Here is a 23,865-nt window from a genome sequence, read left to right as displayed (position 1 = left end):
TCTCTCTCTTTCTCTCTAATAAATAAATAAATAAAATTAAAAAGATAAGATCCAGACTGGGCATGGTGGCACATTCCTGTAATCTCAGTACCGGGAAGGCTATAAGCAGGAGGATCACTACAAGTCTGGACTGTGTAGTGAAACCCTGTACAAAATATAAATAAAAATGAGATCCCAGTTGTTAATTATTTGAAGTTTTTCCCATGTACTTTGGTTTTTGTTCATTAATTTTCTGCCTACCCCTATGTTATGTCTCTAAGATTTGTATCTACTTTTTCCTCCAGTAGATTGTCTTTCCATTTTAATATTCAAGTCTTTGGTTTATTTTGACTTTAGTTTAATACATGGTGATATATTTGGATTTAATAACTAAAATCAGCAGTGTAGCAGGATACAAAGTTAACACTCAAAAATCACTAGCTTTACTGCACAAACAATAAACACAGCAAAAGGGAAATTAGGAAAACTATGCCTTTCACAATAAAATTCACAAAAATTAAATACTTAAGGAAGTGAAAGATCTATACAGTGGAATTATAATATTCTGAAAAACAGATACAGGATTTCAGAAAATGGAAAGATAACCCTTGCTCTTGAATAGGAATAGCCAACAATGTGATAATGGCCATACTTCTGAAATTGTTACACAAATTCAGTGCAATCCTGATTAACACTCCATTAGTATACCTAATAAATCTAGAGAAAACATTTCAAAATTTCATATGGAACTAAAAGAGACCTAGAATAGCAAAAGAAATCCTGGGAAGAAAGGAAAGGCAGGAGACATAGCAATCCCTGACCTGTAATTATACTGCAAAGCTACTGGGATAAAATCAGCATGGTATTGGCAAGCAAATAGACCTGAGGATCAATGGAATAGATTAGAAGATGCAGACACAACCACAAACATACTCAACTGTCTTATCTTTGATAAAGGGACCAAACGTTCTCTGGAAGGCAGATAGCTTCTTTAATAAATGGTGTATGAAAAACTGGTTTTCCACATATGAAGACTAAAATTAGACCTATGTTTATCAACATGCTCTAATCTTTAATAAGTACAGATTCAACAGATATATTTCAGAGCAGTTGTCCATCAGGAATTACAAATATTTTTTCTAATAAACTTAAGAACAATCAGTCGCAAGTGATTCCTATCATTACGAGATTGGGCTCACAAGAAGCCAATAAACTAAGGAAATTATACTGGAGGCCATTACTAGTGAAAAATAGAGAAAATGTATCTAATTTAATGTTAACTTCTAGATGTTAATATATAGGTATTAATAGGTAGTTATTAATCAATATCCTCTGGCTCCCTACAGACTTTGGAATACAAACAGTGCCATAGAGTAGCAATGAAATTTGGAAACAGAAGTGGATCATAACCAGGAAGTTGCCATGCAACCAGCATGCTTCCATTAGCCATACAACCTCAGGAATTATTTAACCTTTATGGTGTTTGGTGATCTCATTTTCAAACTAAAGATGCTATCAATTCTTATAGAAGTTGGTATAAGAATGAGGTGTGCCATGTCAGGTAATAATGGCCAACAGTTACTGAGCATTTACAATATGCTAAGCTCCAATAAAATAAATACTGGTGGTAGATAAGTTACAGAAGTGATGGGAATTAATCTGATAAAATGAATATAATTAATGGCGATAAAAACAGGACTTGAATTTAAGAAGCTCACGTTATCAAACCACTACTTTACTAGGGCAAAAAAAGAAATCCTACACCAAATAAAGACTCAATAAATATGAGTCATGGCTACATTTATTACTAACACCTTTGTCACCATTTCAGATAAGGTTACATATTAACATATTGACTATTAAAATAATGCACAATACCTGGGGCAGGGCTGTAGAAGTTCTCCTTCAACAATGCAGGCCTCCTTCTCAAGAAGTTCTGGGCATTCCTTCCCACCTCCAATAGCGAAGTGCTTTACATTCCGGCTCCTGCTTCGAAATCCAGGTGAGAGACTCCCAAATCTGCAAGTCTTGGAACATGGGCTCCAGGAGGACCATTCCGAGGTCTCACAGTCTTTCGGCATAACACAAGGCTGAACAGTCAGTGGAAAGGAGTCACGCATACAGAGGCTGAGTGAACAATAGCAAAGAACAGGAGGAAACAGATTAAATTCATGTAACCACCGTGGCAAAGTCCCTGCCATAAGAAGTGATAACTTAAAATCTACCTTAGGCTTTAAGGTGAAAATATTTTTTAAGACTTGCTGACAATACCATGACAAAACATTAAAGAACAAAAGATTTTAAGATTGCACACCCTATTTCACCTGAAACAGAAATTGCCTCACTCTAGCTATATAGATAGATAATAGATAGATAGATAGATAGATAGATAGATAGATAGATAGATGGCCTACCTTGTTCTTTGTCCAAAGCATGATCACAAATGCAGCGATCCTTCTAGTCTATCTCACTAGAAGACTAAATGATGTGGTCTGCTCTTTCCACTTAATGACTGGTTACTAACTGTGCTGTACTTCATATATAATTTCGCACAACAATACTATGAGTTTACATTTTATTTTATCCATTTTTCAGATATGAAAACTTAGTCCAATTAAAAAGATGTGATTTTTCCAGTGCCAAACAAAAGTAAGTAAAACCTTCAGAGTAATCCATTCTTATATGGACTGGAATATTTTTAAAATACAATGTCATGTTTCTCCATGCTAATCAGCTACCATTATTAATTAATAATTATTAATTTCCTCAAAGTACAAAATTCCATCAAGTCAAGTAGACTAAGATTCTACCTGGAAAGTGAAAGTATATAAAATGTGACCAAATCAACACAAAAGCCTTTAGAATGATGAGGAGATACATGTATGAGGTGACGATGAGCTGTCAAGAAAGGAAAGAACTGTCTAGAGAGAAAGACAACAAGCTACGATGTTGAGAAATAAATGGCAGCTTCTCAGGGACACAGAAAACACTACTCTTGGTCAAATAACTAGGATATTGAAAGCCTTGAAATAACACTCGGTGGCAATGAGAACCACATAACAGCAGGAGCTGGCTCTATGTCTCCCAAGAGCCAACTGATAAATTTTCAGAAATTTTGCAAGCCGCTGGACTTCATGTAAGTAACTTAAAACTGGCCAACCCGGGGTATTTATGCTATAAAAATTGGCAAGTGCTATAATTCAAGACCCCTCTCCCCACCCCGTGAGAACTGACAAACATTTACAAGCCTCACTGGAAAAGAATAAAAGCCAACTTGTTTGGCTGAAGGATAAAGTGCAAATAGGAAAATGGATAGATGTTGGATATATGGGTTCAGCAAAAGCAGGCCAAACAGGTTTCATGTCATGGGTTAAGGAACTGGATTTAACTGAGCATTAATGATTTTAAGCAAAAGAAAATGAGACATGTGGTAAGATATTTCAAACATTAACTGGCATTTATTCTTTCAATTCCTTGTTATTAACTCTTCCCTTATTTGGTTTACAACATCTATTACTTTAGGAGAAAAAAGATGATTATCATAGCAATGTACACTAAGGATGGGGTCAACAAGTGTAGTAATGTAGGCCTAGACCTAAGGTTTCCCTGTGTGTATTCCCAATAATGAAAAAAAGAAAAGAAAAGAAAATTGGATCAGAGTTCAAAATTGAAATCTGGTAGAATCATGGGTTGTAGATGTATTTCGGTGACAGTTCCTCCATATATGGCCAGGAAGGAGAATTGTTACACTGTCTCCAGGTTATTAATTTGTGAAAACATGTAAAGAAGGAAGATTATATGCAGGAGAGACTAAAACAGACTCATATCTGTGCCTTCTCATGGACAAATTACAACAAATTTATAATTGTACACTTCATTCAGTCACTGAATGTTAATATGTCATTCACAGAGAAAAAAGTGAACTAGTATAAGATAAATCATTGTTCTAATATTTTATGTTTAAAAGCTATTGACATCATTTATTCCCTTCAAAATAAAAGGCCATGCAAAGATCATTACTATTAATCCACTGTGATGTTTTGGGGCCTAGAGTCATTAGGAAGAACATTTAATTTAAAGTTCCACCTACCATAGAATGTGTTATCTCTGTCACTGTACAATGTGAAGGTTTGGGCAAAGTGGCTAGCTCATTCTTTAGGGTATCAGAACACAAATAATCAATCAAGGAGTGGTTCCTCTTTTCACAATTTCAGAAATTGTTATAGACTTAGTCCTAATCTCTGAGACAGTGATGATCCATGTTTCACTGATTTCTATGATACAAACTGTCTGCTGCAGCATGCTCCACTGCTCTAGGGCCTCAGAGATGCCATCTCATTGGGAGATGATACAGGTTTTTTTTTTAAAGGTAGTTAATTTAAAATGAGGCATTAAGTGGAAGCATAATCCATTATGATTGTGCTCTTATGAGATTCTGACGCATTCAGAAGTGGAGAGAAGACCATCTGGAGACACAAGACAATAGCTGCAAACCAAAGAGAGGCCTTGAAGAAGAGAAACTTCAACAGCACCGCAGACTTGGACTTCCACTCACCAGAACACAAGACAATACATTTCTGTCCTTCATCCATCCAGTTATGACTGTCATCCCAGCAGCCTGGCAAACTAATCCAGGCTTTAGAAAATGAGTTTCAATTTTCAAGAAGGACTCTTCCTCTTTCCTTTATAAAGAAAGCCCAGTGCTATTTAATTTTTTGCACCTAAGAGCACTGGCACCTGTGATCCTTTCACCAACTTTCACCCTCTGTTGCTTGTCCTTTCTAAACTGATTCTTCTTACAGCACCTAAACAACAGGCAGCAAGTCTCCAACAGCAAAAGAGATTATTCTGATTTTGAATAGGACTCCTAATTCTTTATTTTTATCAAAAAAGACATATGCACCAATGATTATGCGTTTATTTTTAAATCGATTTTTTCACTTGTTTATCCTTTGGTTGAAATAACAACCATTGGCCCTCAATTTAACTCAATCAGTAAAATTCTATTTACTAGATAGAAGGGACAGGAGATGTCAAATCACAAATATCTAGATCATGGATTCTGTATCACAATACAGTAGTTTGATCTTAATCTCTTGGTGACTTAATTTCATTAACTGTAAAAAAGAATAATAAAATATGATCTACTCACCATCTAGTATTGGTGAAACCTTTAGTATAGATGGGAAGCTTTTATGAACTACAGCCCACAGTGAGGATTACTGGCCACACACAGAAAGGAGATCCGATCCTTTCATAGAAGGTGGTGTGCTTTTTTAACGAAACAGACACACACCATCGATTTGTCTTCTAAACAAGAGATGTTGTGATAATTACATTGCCTTGACATTTACAGAACATGCCGTCATCTGTAAATTACTTCACAAGTATTCAACTGTAAAGGGAATCTTTGAAATGTAAACACTACTCCAGTTTTATACTTCTAGAAATATAAGAAAGCATCTACTTACAAATAAGGGCAGAAAGATTTATAAAATAAAAATTGGTAGTGAAATATGCCCAATTAATTAGCATTTCAGTTACCATTACTTTCTACTAATACTATATATTTCAGACATACAAAAAGTTAAAAAATAAAGCAAACAATCCTATTTCTTTCAAAAAACAAAAACCTTTCACTCATATTTCCCTAATTAAAAAAAATTAGAAATGCAAATAAAATGTTGATCATCCATTACAATTACATTTCCAGTATATTGCCTCAGACATACTGACTATTTTCAAATTAGATTATTTCAAGTTATGTCCAGTATTTTTAAAATATGTATACACTCAAAGATGACATGCATCATTGCCACAGATTTTTTAAATTTTTAATTTTTATGTAAATATTTTAATACGTATAATATGGGAAATATTTTCTTCCATGCTGTGATTTCTATATCTATTTATATTGACAAAGATAAAGTTTATGGAAGGTAAGACTGGAAAATATACAGGGATTGACAGAGGATCCTTCTGGGTGTGTCTAGAAAGGTCACAGAGGCATGACCTTATATACTATACTTAGTCACTTGTTTCCCTTATGCTGCTTCCATGCTCTGATTTCCAGTCACTGTGAATTAAAAATATTTTCTCAAGGCTGGAGAAATAGCTCAGCGATCTAAGCGCCTGCCTGGCAAGCACAGGGACCCAGGTTCAATTCCCAGCACTAGCCTTGAAACCCAGCATGGTGGCACACACCTGTAATCCCAGTGCTGGGGAGGCTGAGACTGGAGGATCACTAGGAGTCTGAGCTGTATAGTGAGACCTGTACCAAATAAATATATTTTTAAAATATTTTGCTTAAGCATGCCATTCTGACATGATGGTCCTGCTTTGGAGCCAGCTGGTCATGGTCAAAATACCCTTAAAATATATGCTAAATTAAAATTCTCTCCATTGAAATTGTAGGTGTCAGATGTGCCTGGTGACGGAAAAGCTGACCAGTACAGAAAATTGGTACTGCAGAAGTAAAGATGTCACTGTGATAATGCCAACATTGGAATTGGAAGCCTTTGGAACTGGTTTATAGGAACAGCTTTCTAGAATGCAATAAACAGAGCTTAGTGGTTATTTTTGATCAGAGTGCTGAAGTCCAGAATGCTGATAAGAATAATAACAGTAAAGGTTAACCTAGAAGTTTCACTGGGAAACAAGGACTCCATTCGCAATTGTACTAGAGCCCATTTTTATTGTACTCAAGCAGAAAATTTCTTTTCATTTTATTCCTGAGAGTATGCAGGAAACAGATTAAAGGCAGTGGAATAATTAACATGCTGTGGAAATTTCAAGAAAGGTCAGTGTTCAGGCTGTAACATGCGTACCTCTGGCTGTTTTTAGCCAGATTTATAGTCAGAAGTGCAAGGTAGAGCAAAAAAAATTTTTTTTAATTAAATTTTCACCCAGAGAAACCACATGTAAAGGTGGGAGTAAAAGAGGTGTGGCTGTTGAAGAGATTAGTATCATTAAAAAGAAGCCAAGTACTTTTGAAGGAACTACAATAGCAACAACAGCAAGACACATTGAGGGCTGGATTGAAATGCCAAGTATGAAACTTTACTTGGAAATACATCAGCGGGGGCCTCTCTGAGAAGGGCCTACTAGGAAATCGGCTGCGTGGGAGTCATCTCATTGGGCTCAGTCATTCAAGCACTAAGAAATCATCCTTGCCATGATCTGAGGGCACATGGCTACTGCCAATACTGGGGCAGTCTTTGGTATTGTCCAAATGATACTTATTTTATCAGCACGAACAATGTAGAGTTATGGGCTCAAGAAGGGGCCACCCAGATTTCAAAGGCAGGCCTTGGACACCAGATGAGGAGTCTCTGATAGAACAGTGTGTCAAGCAGTGGGAACGAAGGCCAACGTGCAGCAGAGACCCAAAGTAGAGAAGACAGAGATGCAAGAACATGGATTATTTAGCAAAGAAAGCTCCAGATCAAACAAAGCCAGCTCTCAACACACCACTGACGTAGATCCACTTATGCCCTCTGAATCTCTTTGCTTACCTCCATGTGCCCAGATTTCAGGAATAAAACTGCAGGACAAATGTTGTCCCTGCTTGGTTTTGTTCTTGCTTTAGATCTATTAGTATTATTTTTTTCTATATTTATATTCCTCCCTTTTGGAATGGGCATGTTTATGTTGTGCCACTACACCTTGGGATTATGTAGCTTGATTTTAACTTCTGCAACAGCTCATAGCTAAGAGTTGGACTCATAGCTAAGGGTTTGGCTTAAGTTTCAGAAGACACTTGGGCTCAGACATTTGAAAATATTACTGGAACTGTTGCCTTTGGTGAAGGAATTGTTCCATCTTTGGTTGTACAAATGATAGCTGTATACTATTACATGGAATTATGAGCTTGCTCTTCATTTGCTAAGAAAGTATGATTTAAGGAGATGTGTTTGGGTTTGAAGCTGACAAGGTGTGGGGTCTGGCAAATATGGCGGAGTGTCAGCTTTATAGACTTTAAGAACTCACTAGAGGAATTTGGAGAGCATCCTTCCAGCTATGATTGGGTAGGTAATGGAAAAGTGACTCCACCCCATCCCTCGACCATAATGTGCCTGCTTTGAAGCCAAAGGATCACGTACTACATCTTCTTAAAATATTTGCCAAATTAAACCTCTTCTTTAAGTTGTGGATGTCGGGTATGATGTTTAGGAACAAAAAACTAGTTAATTCATGCAAATTCAATTCATTCTTATTGCTTCGGAATATTGAATATAGGAATACATGACAGTGTACTTATTTCCCAAATAGGAGATCCTATCATTGTATTTAATTTCTTCTGATTTCATAAGATGGTATATTGAGCTTCCTCAACATGTTTACACATGACACATGTAAGAGTTATTTCCCAGAGTGCTCTCCTCTAGAGTTGGATTATATATGTTTATATATTAAAATATATTAAATATGCTGAAATTTATCCTTTCCTACTTTCTCCCAAATTGGTATTATTAATATTATTCTTCAAAAATATTGAGAAAATTAGTCTGTTTTTTTCTACATGACCACTGAACTTCAAGCTCCTCTCATGTTTTTAGTGGCCATTCAGACTCTCTTTTCTGTGAATAGGTCCAAACTTCCTGCTCACTGTGACCTCCCCAAGAAAGTTGGATTGATTGGTTGTGTGAACTTGAGAAGTTTAGAAGCTCAGCCGAATCAGCCCAGTTCTATCCTATAGAGTATAGAGGACCCACCCTAGAGCGGCTTGTCACCTGGTAGATACAAAGAAGAACTGAGGAAGCACGGCCTTGCTTCCGTGCTGCAGGGAGCTCCAGTCTTTGCTTTCAGCCAGGAGTCATCTCCTGGCTTCTAGTGCAGAATCTCTGGCTCCTGCCTCAGAACCTCCAGCCTTCCAGCAGAGACTCCAGCATTCCATTGCAGAGCCACCGGCTTTCTGATACTGACTCGCATGGGTACTGCAGTGAACTCTGGGCCTGGGACCGAAACCTCCAGTTTCCAGTGTGTAGACGTCCTCTGAACACTTCTTCATCCAACTCTGTGGCTGACCATTGTGCAGTGATCATGTGCTTTCTTATACGCTTGTGTACCTTGTATTATATATGTTTCTCTAGTAAAATGCTGACTGTTAAGTAAGTATACATCCTACTCCTTGGAAGCTGTACAGTCATAACCAGACATGAAAATGGGACTGCAGGCGTGAGTAAGTTAAGATCTTGAGGTGGTTTGATGCCGTCAGAATATTAAGATGCCCCACTTAATCACAGAAGTTGTATAAAAGGCAGAAGGCTCAGAGACGTGATGACTAAAATGACACTGAATTAATGCTGCTTCAGAATCAAGGAATGTGGCAGCTTTTACTTTCAGCAAAAGGTAAGAAAATGGTTGTTCCCCTAGAGCCTCTGGGAATACCAGAGACAAGTTCCCCATTAATTCTTTATGTCTTTTAGGTTTAATAACCTATATTTTTCCTTAATATATTTAAGCAATATACTCACACATGGATAAATATGTACGTGGATATTGACAATAAACAAATGAAAAGAGATACAGTCACAGATTCTGAGCAATAACTTAATGCCATAATGTGAAATTTGTAAAAAGAATTATTTTTGTGGCACAGTTTTAAAAATTCTTTTTCTTTTTTTTCTGTACAGGGTCTCATTACACAGTTCAGACTCATAGTGCTCTTTCCGTTTTCATGTTTTAAAACTTCTTGTTCAATTTTTTCTCATATATTTTGCTTTTGATGTCACACTGAGGATTTTTCCTCCAATTTAATGTTATGAATTTAGGTCTCATTTTTTTCACAAATCTTCATTATTTAGATTATGAATTTGATATTCATTTTCATGGATGGCACTTTATACGGCCTCTTTTAAAACCATTGTCAGTAAGATGTTTAACTATCTTTGTAACATTTCTTACATCTGCCCAATATTCTTGGGGGGTTTTTTTGCCCATATTTCCAAATCAAAATTTTCTCCTGTTTTTTTTATTGATTTTAACATATTTGCAATTATACTTTAATATCCATGACTTACATCTTAATTATTCTTTTAAATATTATCCTTTTAGTTCAGGCACTACAACTTTTCATCATATATCTTTAACAATATTAATCTAAAATTTTTATACGTTATTCCTCCCTTCATTCCTACATTATTTCTTCTTATTCTGAATTTCTGGTTGCTGTTAATTTTCATCTCAGAATTTCATATTGTAGTTAGCTCAAATTTCTAGTAATCCTTTGTTTATTAGGAATTAGAGTAAGGCACCATAAACATAACATAACATTCTTTGTCCACAGGTAGGGCTTACCAAATTTATTTTTTAAATTTATTTCCATTTATGTATTTAGTACAGTGTCTCACTATGCAGCTTGGACCTGCGGTGATTCTCTTGTCTTCAGCCTCCCCAGCACTGCAATTACAGGCGTACGCCACCATGCCCAGACTAAAGCTTATAAAGTGGTAGATACTGGCATTGGATAGTTATGTAGGAAATAGGACATTTCATTAAAGCACTCCAAATCGTGGTGCCTACCAGTCTTTACTCTTTAGCATGCTTTTTCCCCCAAGATAGTTCTCTAGATATCCCTCTCCCATCTCGTACTTTTTATGCTTGTACCTAAACACAGACTGACAGATGACCGAAGAACATTCTTACAGTCTATCTATGCATGTCAGCTTAACACATGTGATCACAGTGTGTTTCTAACACTATCTCCTATAGCCAAGGGGTAAATTTTTAGGACTACAGAACTCATGGATGGCACTTTATACGGCCTCTTTTAAAACCTTTGTCAGTAAGATGTTTAACTATCTTTATAACATTTCTTACGTAGTGCTTGAACTAAAAGGATAATATTTAAAAGAATAATTAAGATGTAATTGTTCTGAGCTGTATTTTACATATAATTCCTAAACTTCCAGGAATTGTGGGTTAGAATGGGCTTTAGTGAAATTACAAAACCCTAAAATCACAATGTTTTAAGAAAGAAACATCTTTTATATTTACTTTATAATTTTTTTTAATTTTCCTTTCATATAGTTTGCTGAAGGATATTCCACTGCCCTGGAGGCCACTTCTTTAACTTAAGCCTTAAGTATGCACACTGTACACCTTAAATAGGATGTGTAGCTTCCAAGTTTACCTTTAAAATTGGAAAATGGTGCCAGGTGACTTGCAACTTAGTCTACAAGTTATATTACTTATGCCTGGGTGTGACGAGATAAATCTCAGTCAAATGGGACCAAACTTAGCAGGTCCTGTGATTGATAAAAAGGTGATAATCCCATAGATACTGGTCTAATGCTGTTGTATTTTGTAAGTTCTAAAAATGAAGAATTTTTTTCAGTTTCTATTCTGCTACATGAACTACTACTCCACCTGTTCTTCACCTCCTAAAATATGTTGGCCTTTCTTTCATCTGTCACATATTTTCCTATTAGATTTATTTGCCCATGAGAGTTTGTGTCTCTTTTATTCCTTGACATTTATATAAGTTCTACAATACAGTAGAAATAAATGTTTTGGTTCATTTTGACATATTCAACTGGAAACCTAAAAGCTTATGGGACAAAAGGATTGCTGAGGCCACATATTGACCCAATCTATAAGTCAGTGTATTCCTAGAGAGCTAAATCTACCAGATACAGAGGAAAATGTACTGATTAATGTAATTAAAAATGTATGAATAAAGTCTCTAATTTTGAAAGCTTTTCTATTTCCTTTAATTTTGTTCAAAATAATGTAATATTGATTTAGGGAATTTAAAACTTGAAAAATATGCTTTATAATTAAAAAGTAATTTTCATAGAAGGAAAATTACCAATAAGAAAGCATTAGGAAACTCATAATAAAACAGTGGGCCATTTGAAAACATTATGATTCCAATTATACACCCAGAGCACTGCTATCCGTATGGCATCGGCTGACTGAATTATAGCATAAGGACAAGAAAACAGTCACTTTTAGAGCTTTGGAATTCTAACTCAGGGAGTGCTTGCAAGGGCACATCATGAAAATAACTTCAAGGGATAAAGTGGAGAAACGAACCAGAACTGAGATGGGCTTGAAGAACTATATATGTGATGAATCAGAGGGAGCGTACGCTATCACTTATAATGATTTCAACTATAAACTGGCAGCATTTTTCTGCCACCAAAAAAAAAAAAAACTAATAGAAATATATGAAAAAAATGACAAGGACAATAAACTGAAGGGTGAAAACATGGATATACCAAAGTTTATGTGAATCATTCATTGCTATAGAAACTATATCCCAGGATGACTCTTACCATCAACTATAGTTTAAGATTCAGCAGATAAAATACAGTAAAAAAGGATTCAGCTAACAAAGATAGATTAAAGAGCAACTTTAAAAATATGAAAATAATAGAAGTGATTGTATTTTTCCAAGAAAAAATATTAAGAATTAACAACAAATTTTAACTAGAAAATCAAGTTTCCTTTCCTGTACACATCCTTTCTTTGCCAAATAAACCTCCAGACGTTTATGTCTTATTTGACCAAAATTATGTTTATCTACAGTTAGTAAAGAAAAGTAATATTAAAATGTCTCAGTTTCTTATCACGAATTATACATTATTAAACTCTTAAAAGATAATAAACCAGGCTGGAGAGATGGCTCAGTGGAATAAGCGCTTCCCTGGCAAGCACAAGGGCCTGAGTTCAATCCCTGGTTCCACTAAATAAATAAATAAATAAATAAATAATGATAATAATAATAAATCTAAAAGTCATACAGTAAAGCTAAAAATAGGACTATAAAATTGCTTTAAATATGCTTTTCAGATGCTTCCATAGGAATAAGGAGATTGTTCTATAGATAGACATAAAAACATAGCAATACTGAGATATTAAATTCTTAAGAAATATACTTGAGTGTGATGTTATATCAAAATGAAATGTGTTTAGTATTATTATCATTTCCTGTCACTAGAAAGTACAATTCAAGAGAGATTTAAAATTCAGTGGAAATCTTTGACCATAATCTATTTTATCTTCTTCAAATTTCTAGACAGAACACTAACAATGATACGTAGTTGTATGTTTGCCAGTGTTATGTGTGACCAGTTAAAGATGAAAGTAGTGTCAGAAATCATCTGAAGGCCTTGGTCACTACTTTTATTTTATAGAGAAGGAAATTGATCACCCCCAAAATAATTTTCTAATGAGCACATGGCAAATCTACAGAATAGACAGGACTAAATATAATAAAGAACACTGAGTGAAAGTAAGAAAACTTAGAAAATAAGGATGCATATGATGAGACAAAAGAAACTAAAGCCAGAGAAAGTAGATAAAATGGAAAGTAGGTAGGGGATTCCAACATACACATATGTAAGTTCCTAGAAAAGGTACATGTTCCTAGAAAATGTCAAAATAGACCTAATAGAGCAAACAACACTTCCCAATTTTCAAAAAATAAGAGATCTAAATCTGCCCACTGAAAGACAAACATGCATTCCACTAAAAAATAAAAACTCAGAAATAATAACTCTGAGAATAAATTTACAAGTAAAGCTACCAAACTTTAAAATTAACAGGAAGAAATTCAAATTTGGGGGAAAATTAAATACATTAAAAATTTTAAAATGAATTAAACTGTTGACACATTCTCAAAAATAAGCTCCATGTCCAAGCTGTAATAGAGTTGCATCCTCAAGAAAACCAAAGAGAAAATATGGACTGAGAATACTAGTCCCAACTAAACTGTGCTTCAGCTTTAAATTTCAAACATTCAAGAAATAATTCAAATTATTAAATACCTCAGGAACCTCTTGCAAGTTAGACATTTCCAGCCAAACGTAGGTTAGACTTTGGTGAAAACAACTGAATGTAAGCATTTCAAATACATTGTAATAGGATAAAGATAGCAAGGTAGAATCATGGGTAGAAAAATAATAGAAAAATATTACATGTTATGAAAAAGTGGAATGGATTGACCTTCAAGGGAGGATAAAGAATAGAAAATTGGAAAGTAGAATAACATTATGGATAATTAATGGCAATCATTTAAAACAGATATAAAATAAAGTTCTGACATTACAAAAGGTAAAGACACTAAAAGCCACACAAAAACTGTTACATTTGAAAATAATCCAAATATTTTAAGCAAAGTATCCATATGCAGAAAGTTGAAATGATATCACTATTCCTTACCCTGTACAAAACTCAATTCAAAATTGATTGAAGCATAAAACCTCAAAACCACTAGGAAAAAAGTAGGAAAAGCACTTGATATCACATACACAGGCAAATGCCTCAACAGATTTGCAACAGCACAAGAACTAATAGCAAGAATCACCCAATATGACCGCTGTAAATAGAGACGTTTCTACACAGGAAACAGTACATTCAGCTGGCTGAAGGTACAACAGACAGCATGGTGTGTACACACAGTGGAAACTCACAGAGCCGACGCAATGCATGACATGTAATGTGGAGAAAAGGGGATGAAACTAAACAAAATGAGCCAACCATAGCTGAATATTGCAAATTTAATCTCCTGTGGAATCTTAACAAATCAAAAGAGAAATTAAAAAATGATGACTGGAAAGTAGAAGGGAAAACATTAGGAAAGAAGAAAAGGATAAGGGAAGGAAGGCCAAAGAGGTAATTGGCATTGAAAATAATCTAATAGGGCTGAGGAGATAGCTCCGAGGTCTAAGTGCCTACCTGGCAAGTGTAAGGACCCAGGTGTGATGCCTGGTGCCACCTGCCGTACCATCCCCAGACCTCAGGTGTACCATGCCAGCCACAAAAACAGAGTGTGGTGGCACACACCTGTAATCTCAGTGCTGTGGAACCTGAGGTAGGAGGATCACTATGAGTCTGAGCTGTGTAGCTAAACCCTGTACCAAATAAATAAAACATTAAAAAAAGAAAATAATCTAATTATTTTACATGCCTACAATAAAATACCAAAATAAACCCATTTCCGTATATAACTAACATGCACTAATAAAAAAAAGAAAAGAAAGACTCTTATTTTTGTGTCTAGCTGCCCCCTAAAGCCTCAAGCAATCATGGAGTAGATGTCTAGAATTTGTGACTAACTCATGATCCACTGGGATTATGGGTGTGAGTGCTACAGCAGCCCTGGAGCAGATGACTGGCTTACAAGGAGGGAAGAGAAGCTAGGTGCTTGAGCTGCTGTTGCTCCTCTCTTTGCTCTCTTGCCCTTTGCTGCTAGCTTGTAAAGTTGCCCTCTGCCATGTGCCACTCTGTCTTGGAGCCAGCTGAGTATGGATTGAAATCTCCAGTAACTGTGAGCTAAATAAACCTTTGCTTCCTTCATTTTAGGTGTCAGGTATTTGTCCCAGCAAAGAGAGAAGAATAATTGAGACAGAATCAATTTCTAAAAATAAAGCAAGGGTCAGGGATATAGCTCAACAGCACAGTCCTTGTTTGGCAAGTGTGAGGTTGTGAATTCAATTCCTGGTAAAGGAAAAACAAATATACATATAAAAAAAGAACTTCTCACTAGCAATAACACCCTTTAAAATTAATGAAACATTTCATTAATATGATAAACTAATCATACATTTAAATGGATAGTGCAAGTATACTAAATTAACTATTTAAGAGCTTGCTAATGACAAAAATAAATCGGTTTTGACTGAGAATCTCATAAATTTGTGAAAAAAAATAGGCATTATAAAAAATTTAATAATAAGGGGCTAGGAAGATGGCTCAGTGGAATAAGCACTGCCCTGGCAAGCGCAAAGCCCTGAGTTCAATACTGAGTTCCGCCAGGAAAAAAAAAAAAACAAAAAACTTAATAATAAAGAAAATTCAGAATCAATGAGGTAGAAATAATGAAAACAATAGACAATATAAAAAAGCAAAAAAATTATTTTAAAAAAATCAATATAGGGGCCAGGGAGATGGCTCAGCGGAGTAAGTGCTTCCCTGGCAAGCTCAAGGTCCTGAGTTCAATCCCCGGTTCCGCCAATAATAATAATAATAATAATAATAATAATAATAATAATAATATCAATATAGCAGGCCAGAGAGATAGTTTAGTGGCATAAGTGCCTCCCTGGCAAGCTCAAGTTTCGAGTTCAATCCCTGGTCTGAAAAAGAAAAAGATCAATATAGACAAACCCGTAATGATGGGATGGCCAAAGAACTCAGCGGATTACAGCACCTGCTTAGGCAGATGTAGCATCGTGGAGTTTGTTCCCCGGATGTGCCGTGCCAGCCCCACCCCCGGAGCCTGCTGAGATGGTGATTGAGACTGGGCGTGATGGTGCGTGCCTGTAATCCCAGCACTTGGGATGCTGAAAACAGGAGGATCACTAGGAATCTGATCTATGCAGTGAGACCCTGTACACCATGTACACCCTGTCCTGAATACAAAAAACAAAAACTGTAACCATATTCATAAAATGTGCATACATGCATGTATGTGGACACACACATACACGTACACACACATACACACACACACACAAGATATATATTTGTGGGAATAAATTTTAAAATCTAAAGGAAATGAGTCATTTTGTTTAATAATAACCTTTATCAAATCTACCAAAACTAAAACCAGAAAGAACACAGAATGTTTTCAAAAAAATATTTCACCAAGTAGAAGAAACCGAGCATGGTGGCACAAGACTATATCTTTAGCTCCTTGTGAGTCTGAGACAAGAGAATTCCAGCTTCAGGGCCAGCTTTGGCAACTTAGGTAAAACCTGCCTCAAAATAAAAGAGCAGAGAATGTTCCCCGGGTAATGAAAGAAAAAAAAAAAAAAAACAGTCCAGATGGTTACATCAAGGTTCTAGGAAACATTTAATGCTAGGTAGGTTCAGTGCTACCTTCACTTTGTTTAAAATGTATGAAAAACTGTTGAAAAATGTCTACATTCATTGTATGAAGCAAAAGACTTCTCACTGATATCTCAACCTGACAAAGAGAACAACAAGAAAATCACAAACTGGGTGACATATTATAAAATGTGCAAATAGTTCAATATTAGCAAATTTTTGATGTGTTTTCTAAAGGTCCAAAGACAAAGACAACATGATTTTTCTCCACAGATGTTGAAAAAGCTTTGACAAATTTAAATGCAAACTCTGGAGGGGCTAGCGAGTCCCTTAATATGATTAAATATACATTCACATGCACAAGCACACTCTTGTGACATGCAGGACACTAGTATTCTTCCAAAATATCTATGCCCTAATTGTCACTACCTGTGAATATGAAACACTGAATGGAAAAATAATACTTTGCACGGTAGTTAAACTAAAGCTCTTGAAACAATAAGGCCACCGTAAAGGGGAACTTGGCAAGATCTAATAAAATGTGTACAAAGTCATTATTTTGCCCAGCAATCACATTTCTAGGATTTTATACCAAGGATACACCTCAGTAGTATGGAAATACATGGGCAGAAGCATACTTACTGAAAATAATTATTTGTAATTGTAAATTGCTGGAAATTACTTGCATGTACAAAGCATAGAGCTGCATTGAAGTAAAACAATGGCTGCACGCACACAATAAACCATGCAACTGTAAAGAATAAGAAAGGTATTGAATAAAAGATTGGAAGAAATTCCTAGGAAACAATCCTAACTGAAAAATCTGAGAGAGTTCATATAATATGCTACCTTTTGTATAGGAAAGAAGGTAAAACAAGAAGATACAAATAACCATAAAGTGGCAAAGAGAGGTGGAAGTTGGAATTTGAAGGAGTAGTGCACAGGGCTGAAAGTGTATTTGAAGGAGGGACTCTTCTGAGTATAACTATGAAAACAAATTGTAAAGTATGTTAATGCTCAATATACTAAAATATAAATATTTAACTATATAGTTGAACAAATATAGAGTTGAACAGGTAGACTACATAGAGAGAGGGAAAGAGGGAGGGACAGAAGGAGGAAGGGAAGGATGGAAGAGAGAGACAGAGAAAGAGAGAAAGCAAGAGACAGACAGCAAGAGCAGAGAGCAAGAGAGCTAGAGAGTGAGAGAGAGCAAGAGAGAGAGGTAAAATTCAAAACTGAAAATAAACTGGAAAAAGATCCAAGAAAAAAATCTTTCATTATCATCTGAACAAACAAAACAAAAGTGAAAATGTAGCCTTTATTACATTCAGAAAAAAATATTAGGAAATCACCTTGTGTTGTTTGGGTCTGCGTTTGTTTATGTGTAGGAATGAAATGTTTATTTCCAAGTCTACTTAATGGGTAAAGATAATAGAGGAAAGATAAGATCTGAGCTTTTGAGCTGAAGGTTATTTGTATAGTCTTAAAATTTATTGTTCTTTATATGCTCCTTTTCAGGGATATCAAAGTGCACTTATTTAACTAAAGTGGTCTGCAGATTTGAAGTACATTTAACATACACCAAATGATTGTAGCTCTTTAAGACTGCCCACACCAAATGTTTCTCTACATCAAAATAAAACTCATTCATCTAAGTTTTATTCACCCAAACAATAAATATGAATCATTGTTGTGATATATCCAGTCTCCCTCGTCCATAGCTCAGATTTCCTAACTTAGATGTACTTCTACACTAAAGGGAAAAAAAGAAGAAGAAAGAAAAACACAAGGTGAAACAAAGGCAAAAACTGAATAGCCTATTTCATTTCACAAGTGAAGGTATTATAAAATTCAATAATGGTATCACTGATTTCTGAGAAAGAGTGATGAACGGCCTAGATGACAGCTATTGTAAAATGTAATAATAGAACTGGTGAGAAAATCTTATCAAAATAAAAGAGGAAAATTAGGATGTGCAATGAGACAATTAAAAGCAACAGATCTTTAAGCCTGAGAGGCAAATCAAAGAGGAGGGAGCAGAGCAGCACCAAGAACAATAGAGCTACCTACCACATTGCAAATATGCCTGTGAAGGGAAAATCACTGGAGGCCATTATCGACAGTCCCAGTAATCAATGAAATAGCTAGCAAAGGGCACTAGTTAAAGCTCTGTGGTGGCCTGGATTGAGAATGTGACTTTCAGGAAGACACAAGCAGGAGGTTACATTATGGCTGCGAAGAGAGGCTCTTCCTATTGCAAATGATACGGTCCACTTGCCAGAATACAGACAGAAGATACTTCTGTCCTTGCAGTCTCACAGAGGCACAGATCTAATGCTAGATATGTGTACTGAGCAAAAGGATTCTATATGTTTGAATAAATTTAAAATGATTAAGAGAAACAGTTCATCCTAGAAATCAGCTAATACCCAGAGAGGTAAATGTGTTTTGAATGCATCAAATGCACAAAAGGGAAAAGGTGTACTTTTCAGAGACGCATTTGAGCCTTTGTAACAGGATTTCTGGTGGGCAGTGCCACTGTAAATCACTAAGGTAGAGAGAAATGAGACAACATTGTCAACCACAGGACTACAGAGCTCTTAACAAAGACCCTTGTTTTTACTAGAGGCAGGCACAGAAGCAGCAATTTTCTCTCTTAACACCATATTGTATGAATATCCCAACCTTTCATGATAGCACATGAGTCATTTCATAATTTTTTCTAACTAAATGAATGGTATAGATTAGTTGACATAATGTACATGAAGTTGTTGTGGCTCTACATATTGACTGAAAAGGGGTCATGCTGACTTCTGGTTTTCACTTGAGTGTGTAAGGAGCCTGAACAAAATGACTCTTATTCTTAGAGTAAGAAAATAATATGAAAACTCAAAATCAACAACCCTTTTTAAATCTATCAAATAATTAAAATCAAAGGGTGATGTTAACGGCTCCCAAATTTGGAGAGACAAACAGCACATAGCACGAGTCACAATTTATTATTCAATTGCAAAACTTCTCAGTGTAACACATTTGAACTGCAGGTAGGGGAGTTTGCCTGTGATTGACAAATACTGGAGGCTCAGCACAGACAAAGACTGACAGTTAAAAATTTTCGGATAATCCAGTTCCAGTGGGGCTTCAGTACTTTCAGGAGTTTTACCTCAGAAACCCTTGTTCTTACAATGAACATCATTCGTCCAGCATGCAGAAAATTATGTTATTCTTAAAACTTGCCTTCAGAGTAAACTATCTCACCAGAACCCAACCACGTGAGATTTACCAGACCTTAACAGAACCAGGAGAGGAATGCATGTAATTCCAGCCCCCACTAGCCATCTTGTTTGATGCAAATTGGAAGAGAGGGAGGAAACCAAGAAAGTTTTGTGACAGAGCCCAGAGGCAAAGGCCAATAAACTACTGGGACCTAGTGGGACACTACAGAACCATCGTCTACTATCCCCCAAACATTGCACACCATCAATAAGAGGACTGCACAATGTTGGTGGATTATAATTGAAATATTTGCTAATTGCAGACCTCATTTACAATGCATTGTTTGCAACATTTCAAAGACAATAGAAATAACAAAAACAAATAAACCATGGAAAAGATGAACGCCAAAGAAAATGTTATTCTTTTGTACCTGTGGATATGGCAGCACAATGTAGTTTTAAAAAAAATCACATTATCAATAGAGAAAAAAAGATTAAATTTACACTGGCTTTCTTTCCAGAAATGATGCAAGCCAAAAGTGAGTCAGTATCGAAAGAAAAAGAAGTGCTGACCTAAATTCTATACTCAGTGAAAGTATTCTTCAAACAAGAAGCAGAAATAAAAACTTTATCCAATAAAAATTGAAGGAACTTTTTACCAGTAGACATACTTTGCAAAGCAGTTTTAAAAGTTTTTCAGAGAGAAGAAAAACTGTGTAGGTCAGATATACAAAATTAAAGAATTTCATTGGAGGGCCAGGGAGATGGCTCAGTAGGAGCCATCAGTTAAATGGCTCTTAACACAAAAGCCTCAATTAAATCCCCGGTTTCACCATTTATTCCATCTATAAAAAAATAAATAAATAAACAACTTTTTAAAAGTTCATTGGAGAAAGAATAAATGAAGATAAAATATTATACACACCTACTTCTTAGTCAGGATGTTCAAATAATAGCTGCAATATATTCAATGATTACAGATTATAAGTGAAATCAATGAGGCAGTGTTAGGAGGCAGGGAAGGATTTTGAATATGCTTACACAATCTGTAAAGTATAGTGTTATTTGAAAGTGATTTTCCTTAGTTGTGAATTTATATTACAACATCTAAGAAAATCACTCAGGGGCTGGGGAGATGGCTCAGTGGAATAAGAACTTCCCTGGCAAGGGCAAGGACCTGGGTTCAATCCCCGGTTCCACCAAAAAAAAAAAAAAAAAAAAAAAAGAAAAAAAAAAAAAGAAAGAAAATCACTCAAAAATATACAGACATTTGAGTATGGTAACAGATAAGAGAAAAAGTGAATAAAAGTAAATAAAGAACAAGAACAATGAGTGGAAAACAGTAATAAATATGGAAGATACTGATCCAACTATATCAATATTTCTTTAAACATTAGTAGTCTAAGGCAGTGATTAAAAATCAGAAATAGGGCTAGCGAGATAGCTCAGCAGTCTAAATCACCTGCTCAGGCAAGCTTAGGCAATGTGCAGGGGCCGCGGTTTGATTCCTGGCACCACATGCTCATCAGCCCTGCCCTTAGTGCAGGCTGAGCTGAGCTGGCCATACACAAAAAAGATATTTTTTAAAAAAAAAAATCAGAAACGATTAGAGTAAATAAAAAACAAGATCTCCTTTCATGTTATTAATGATAAGCCCTCTTTAAATTTAAGAATACACATTAAGGACCCGCAAGATAACTCAGCGGAATAAGCGCCTACTCATAAATGCAGGTACCAGGGTTCAAACCCTGGCATCATATGATGTACCTGCCCCACCCTGGGCATGCTGTGCCAGCCACTGAGACTGGACATGGTGGCATATGCCTGTAAACCCAGCACTGGGGAGGCTGAAAACAGGAGGATCACTATGAGCCCAACCTGTGTACTGAGACCCTGTACCAAATACATTAAAATAGATAATTAAAAAAAAAAGAATACACATTAAAAGAAAAAGATAGAGTAAGCTATCATTAATCATTAACCAAATGGAGTTATGATAATTCTAGACAAAGGAAAATTTATAGCCAACAACATTGCCAAGATTAAGATGGGTATTACATAAATATAAAGAGGCTAATTCTCCAACAAGTTACCATAACACTTAATAGATATACAATGGAATGCCAAATTATATGAGGCAAAACTCCAAAGACAAAGAAAAATGTCACTATTATAACTCTATACTCTAATACCTCTCTAGCAACAATGTATCATCCATCAGATAGAAAATATGCAAGAATATAGTTGAACTAAACAGCACCATCAATCAACTGGATCTAATTAACATTTATACAGCATGCCATCCCATAACATCAGAATATACATTCTCTCAAGCTCAAATGGAATATTCATCAAGATAAACCACGATACTGGACCAAATAACAGACAGTAACAAGTCTGGAAGTAGAAATAATCCAACCTATACTCCCACAATAGAACAATCAAACTAAAACATAAATAAAAAACACAGAAACTCAATAATACATTGTAGGTAACATACTTCAAACCCTGGATAAAAAAAGAAATTTCAACAAAAATGGAAAGGGTATTTCAGTGAAAACAAACAAACAAAAAGTATCTCAAAGTTATAGAATAGAGAAAATAAGGGTATGAGGGAAATTTATAGCATCTAGTACATATACTGGAAAGAAGAAAGATATAAAATCAGTAATCTTGAAAATGTAATTTTTTATTTTTTTTTTTTTTGGTGGTACCAGGGATCAAATTCAGGACCTCGCACTTGCCAAGCAGGTGCTTATGCCACTGAGCTATATCCCTGGCCACCAAAAGTACAGAAGGATTTTTTTTTTTTTTTTTTTTTTTTTTTGCCTGCTGAGGATGCCTTAAGGTCAGGTCTGGTAAGGCATGAGGATCTGGGGATGGAACCACAGAATTCTGAGCCTGACTGCTTTGCTTAAGCAGATACCTAAACAACTGAGCTAATGGGCAAGGCCCTGAAAACATAAATATTAATACTACTTAGTTTGTAAGAAAATGAATTTTCAGCGGCTGGGGAGTTGGCTCAGTGGAATAAGTGCTTCCCTGGCAAGTTCAAGGGCCTGAGTTCAATCCCCAGTTCCGCAAAAAAAAAAAAAAAAAGAAATTTTCATTACCTTTTTATAAATATTGTTTAGTGTATTCATTGTATTATTAACATTTTCACGGTATTTTTGATATTCTAAAATAATAATAAAAGGGCCGGCCAAATAACTCAGCAGATTAAAGCGCCTGCAAGCAGGCACAGGGGCTGGAGATTCGACCCCAGGCCTGCTGTGCCAGCCCCGCCCCTGGGCACACTGAAATGACAATTGAGACTGGGTGTGGTGGTGTGCGCCTGTAATCCTGGAGCTTGGGAGGCTATAAACAGGCAGATCATATGAGTCTGATCTAGTAGTGAGACCCTGAACACCCTATAGACCCTTCCCTAAAAATACAAAATAATAATAATAATATAAAATGATAATAAAGGTAATATTACCAATAATTTCAGGCAAAATTTAAAAATGGAAGCAAGTAACCAACAGAGAACAATCAATGAAACAAAAATTATCTTCCTGGGAAGACTAACCAAACTGACAAATCTTTAGCCTGACAAATCTTATCTTTATCTTTATCCTATATCTATCTTAAGATAAAGAGAAGACTCAAATTATAAATATCAGAGAATTTTAAAAAACAATGACTATACATTCTAGTTGTAAGTTAGATAAGCGAATTATATGTGTAACGTTATACCTTGATAGCATACATGAAATAGAAAAAATTCTTGAAAGTCACAATTTACTAATAGTCACACAAGAAGAAACTGATATTCTGAATTATATCTGAATCCACTAAAGGAACTGAATCTTTAATTAATAACATTCCAAAGCAAATGACTCTAAGATCA

General features: G+C 35.5%; 1 protein-coding gene across 1 annotated transcript in view; it reads right to left on the bottom strand.

Moving 5' to 3' along the window:
- Positions 1–23,865, bottom strand: part of Thsd7b (thrombospondin type 1 domain containing 7B) — a 1,039,160-nt gene that overhangs the window by 704,539 nt on the left and 310,756 nt on the right. Inside the window, exon 4 of the mRNA XM_004626384.2 lies at positions 1,858–2,106. Coding sequence (XP_004626441.1) covers positions 1,858–2,106 — 249 coding nt within the window. The remainder of the gene's footprint in view (positions 1–1,857; positions 2,107–23,865) is intronic.

This window comes from Octodon degus, unplaced genomic scaffold, assembly GCF_000260255.1.
Source record: "Octodon degus isolate 3935 unplaced genomic scaffold, OctDeg1.0 scaffold00014, whole genome shotgun sequence".
NCBI classification, from domain to species: Eukaryota; Metazoa; Chordata; class Mammalia; order Rodentia; family Octodontidae; genus Octodon; species Octodon degus.
Note: the sequence above shows the minus strand (reverse complement) of the source record. Positions and strands in the feature narration are given on the sequence as shown.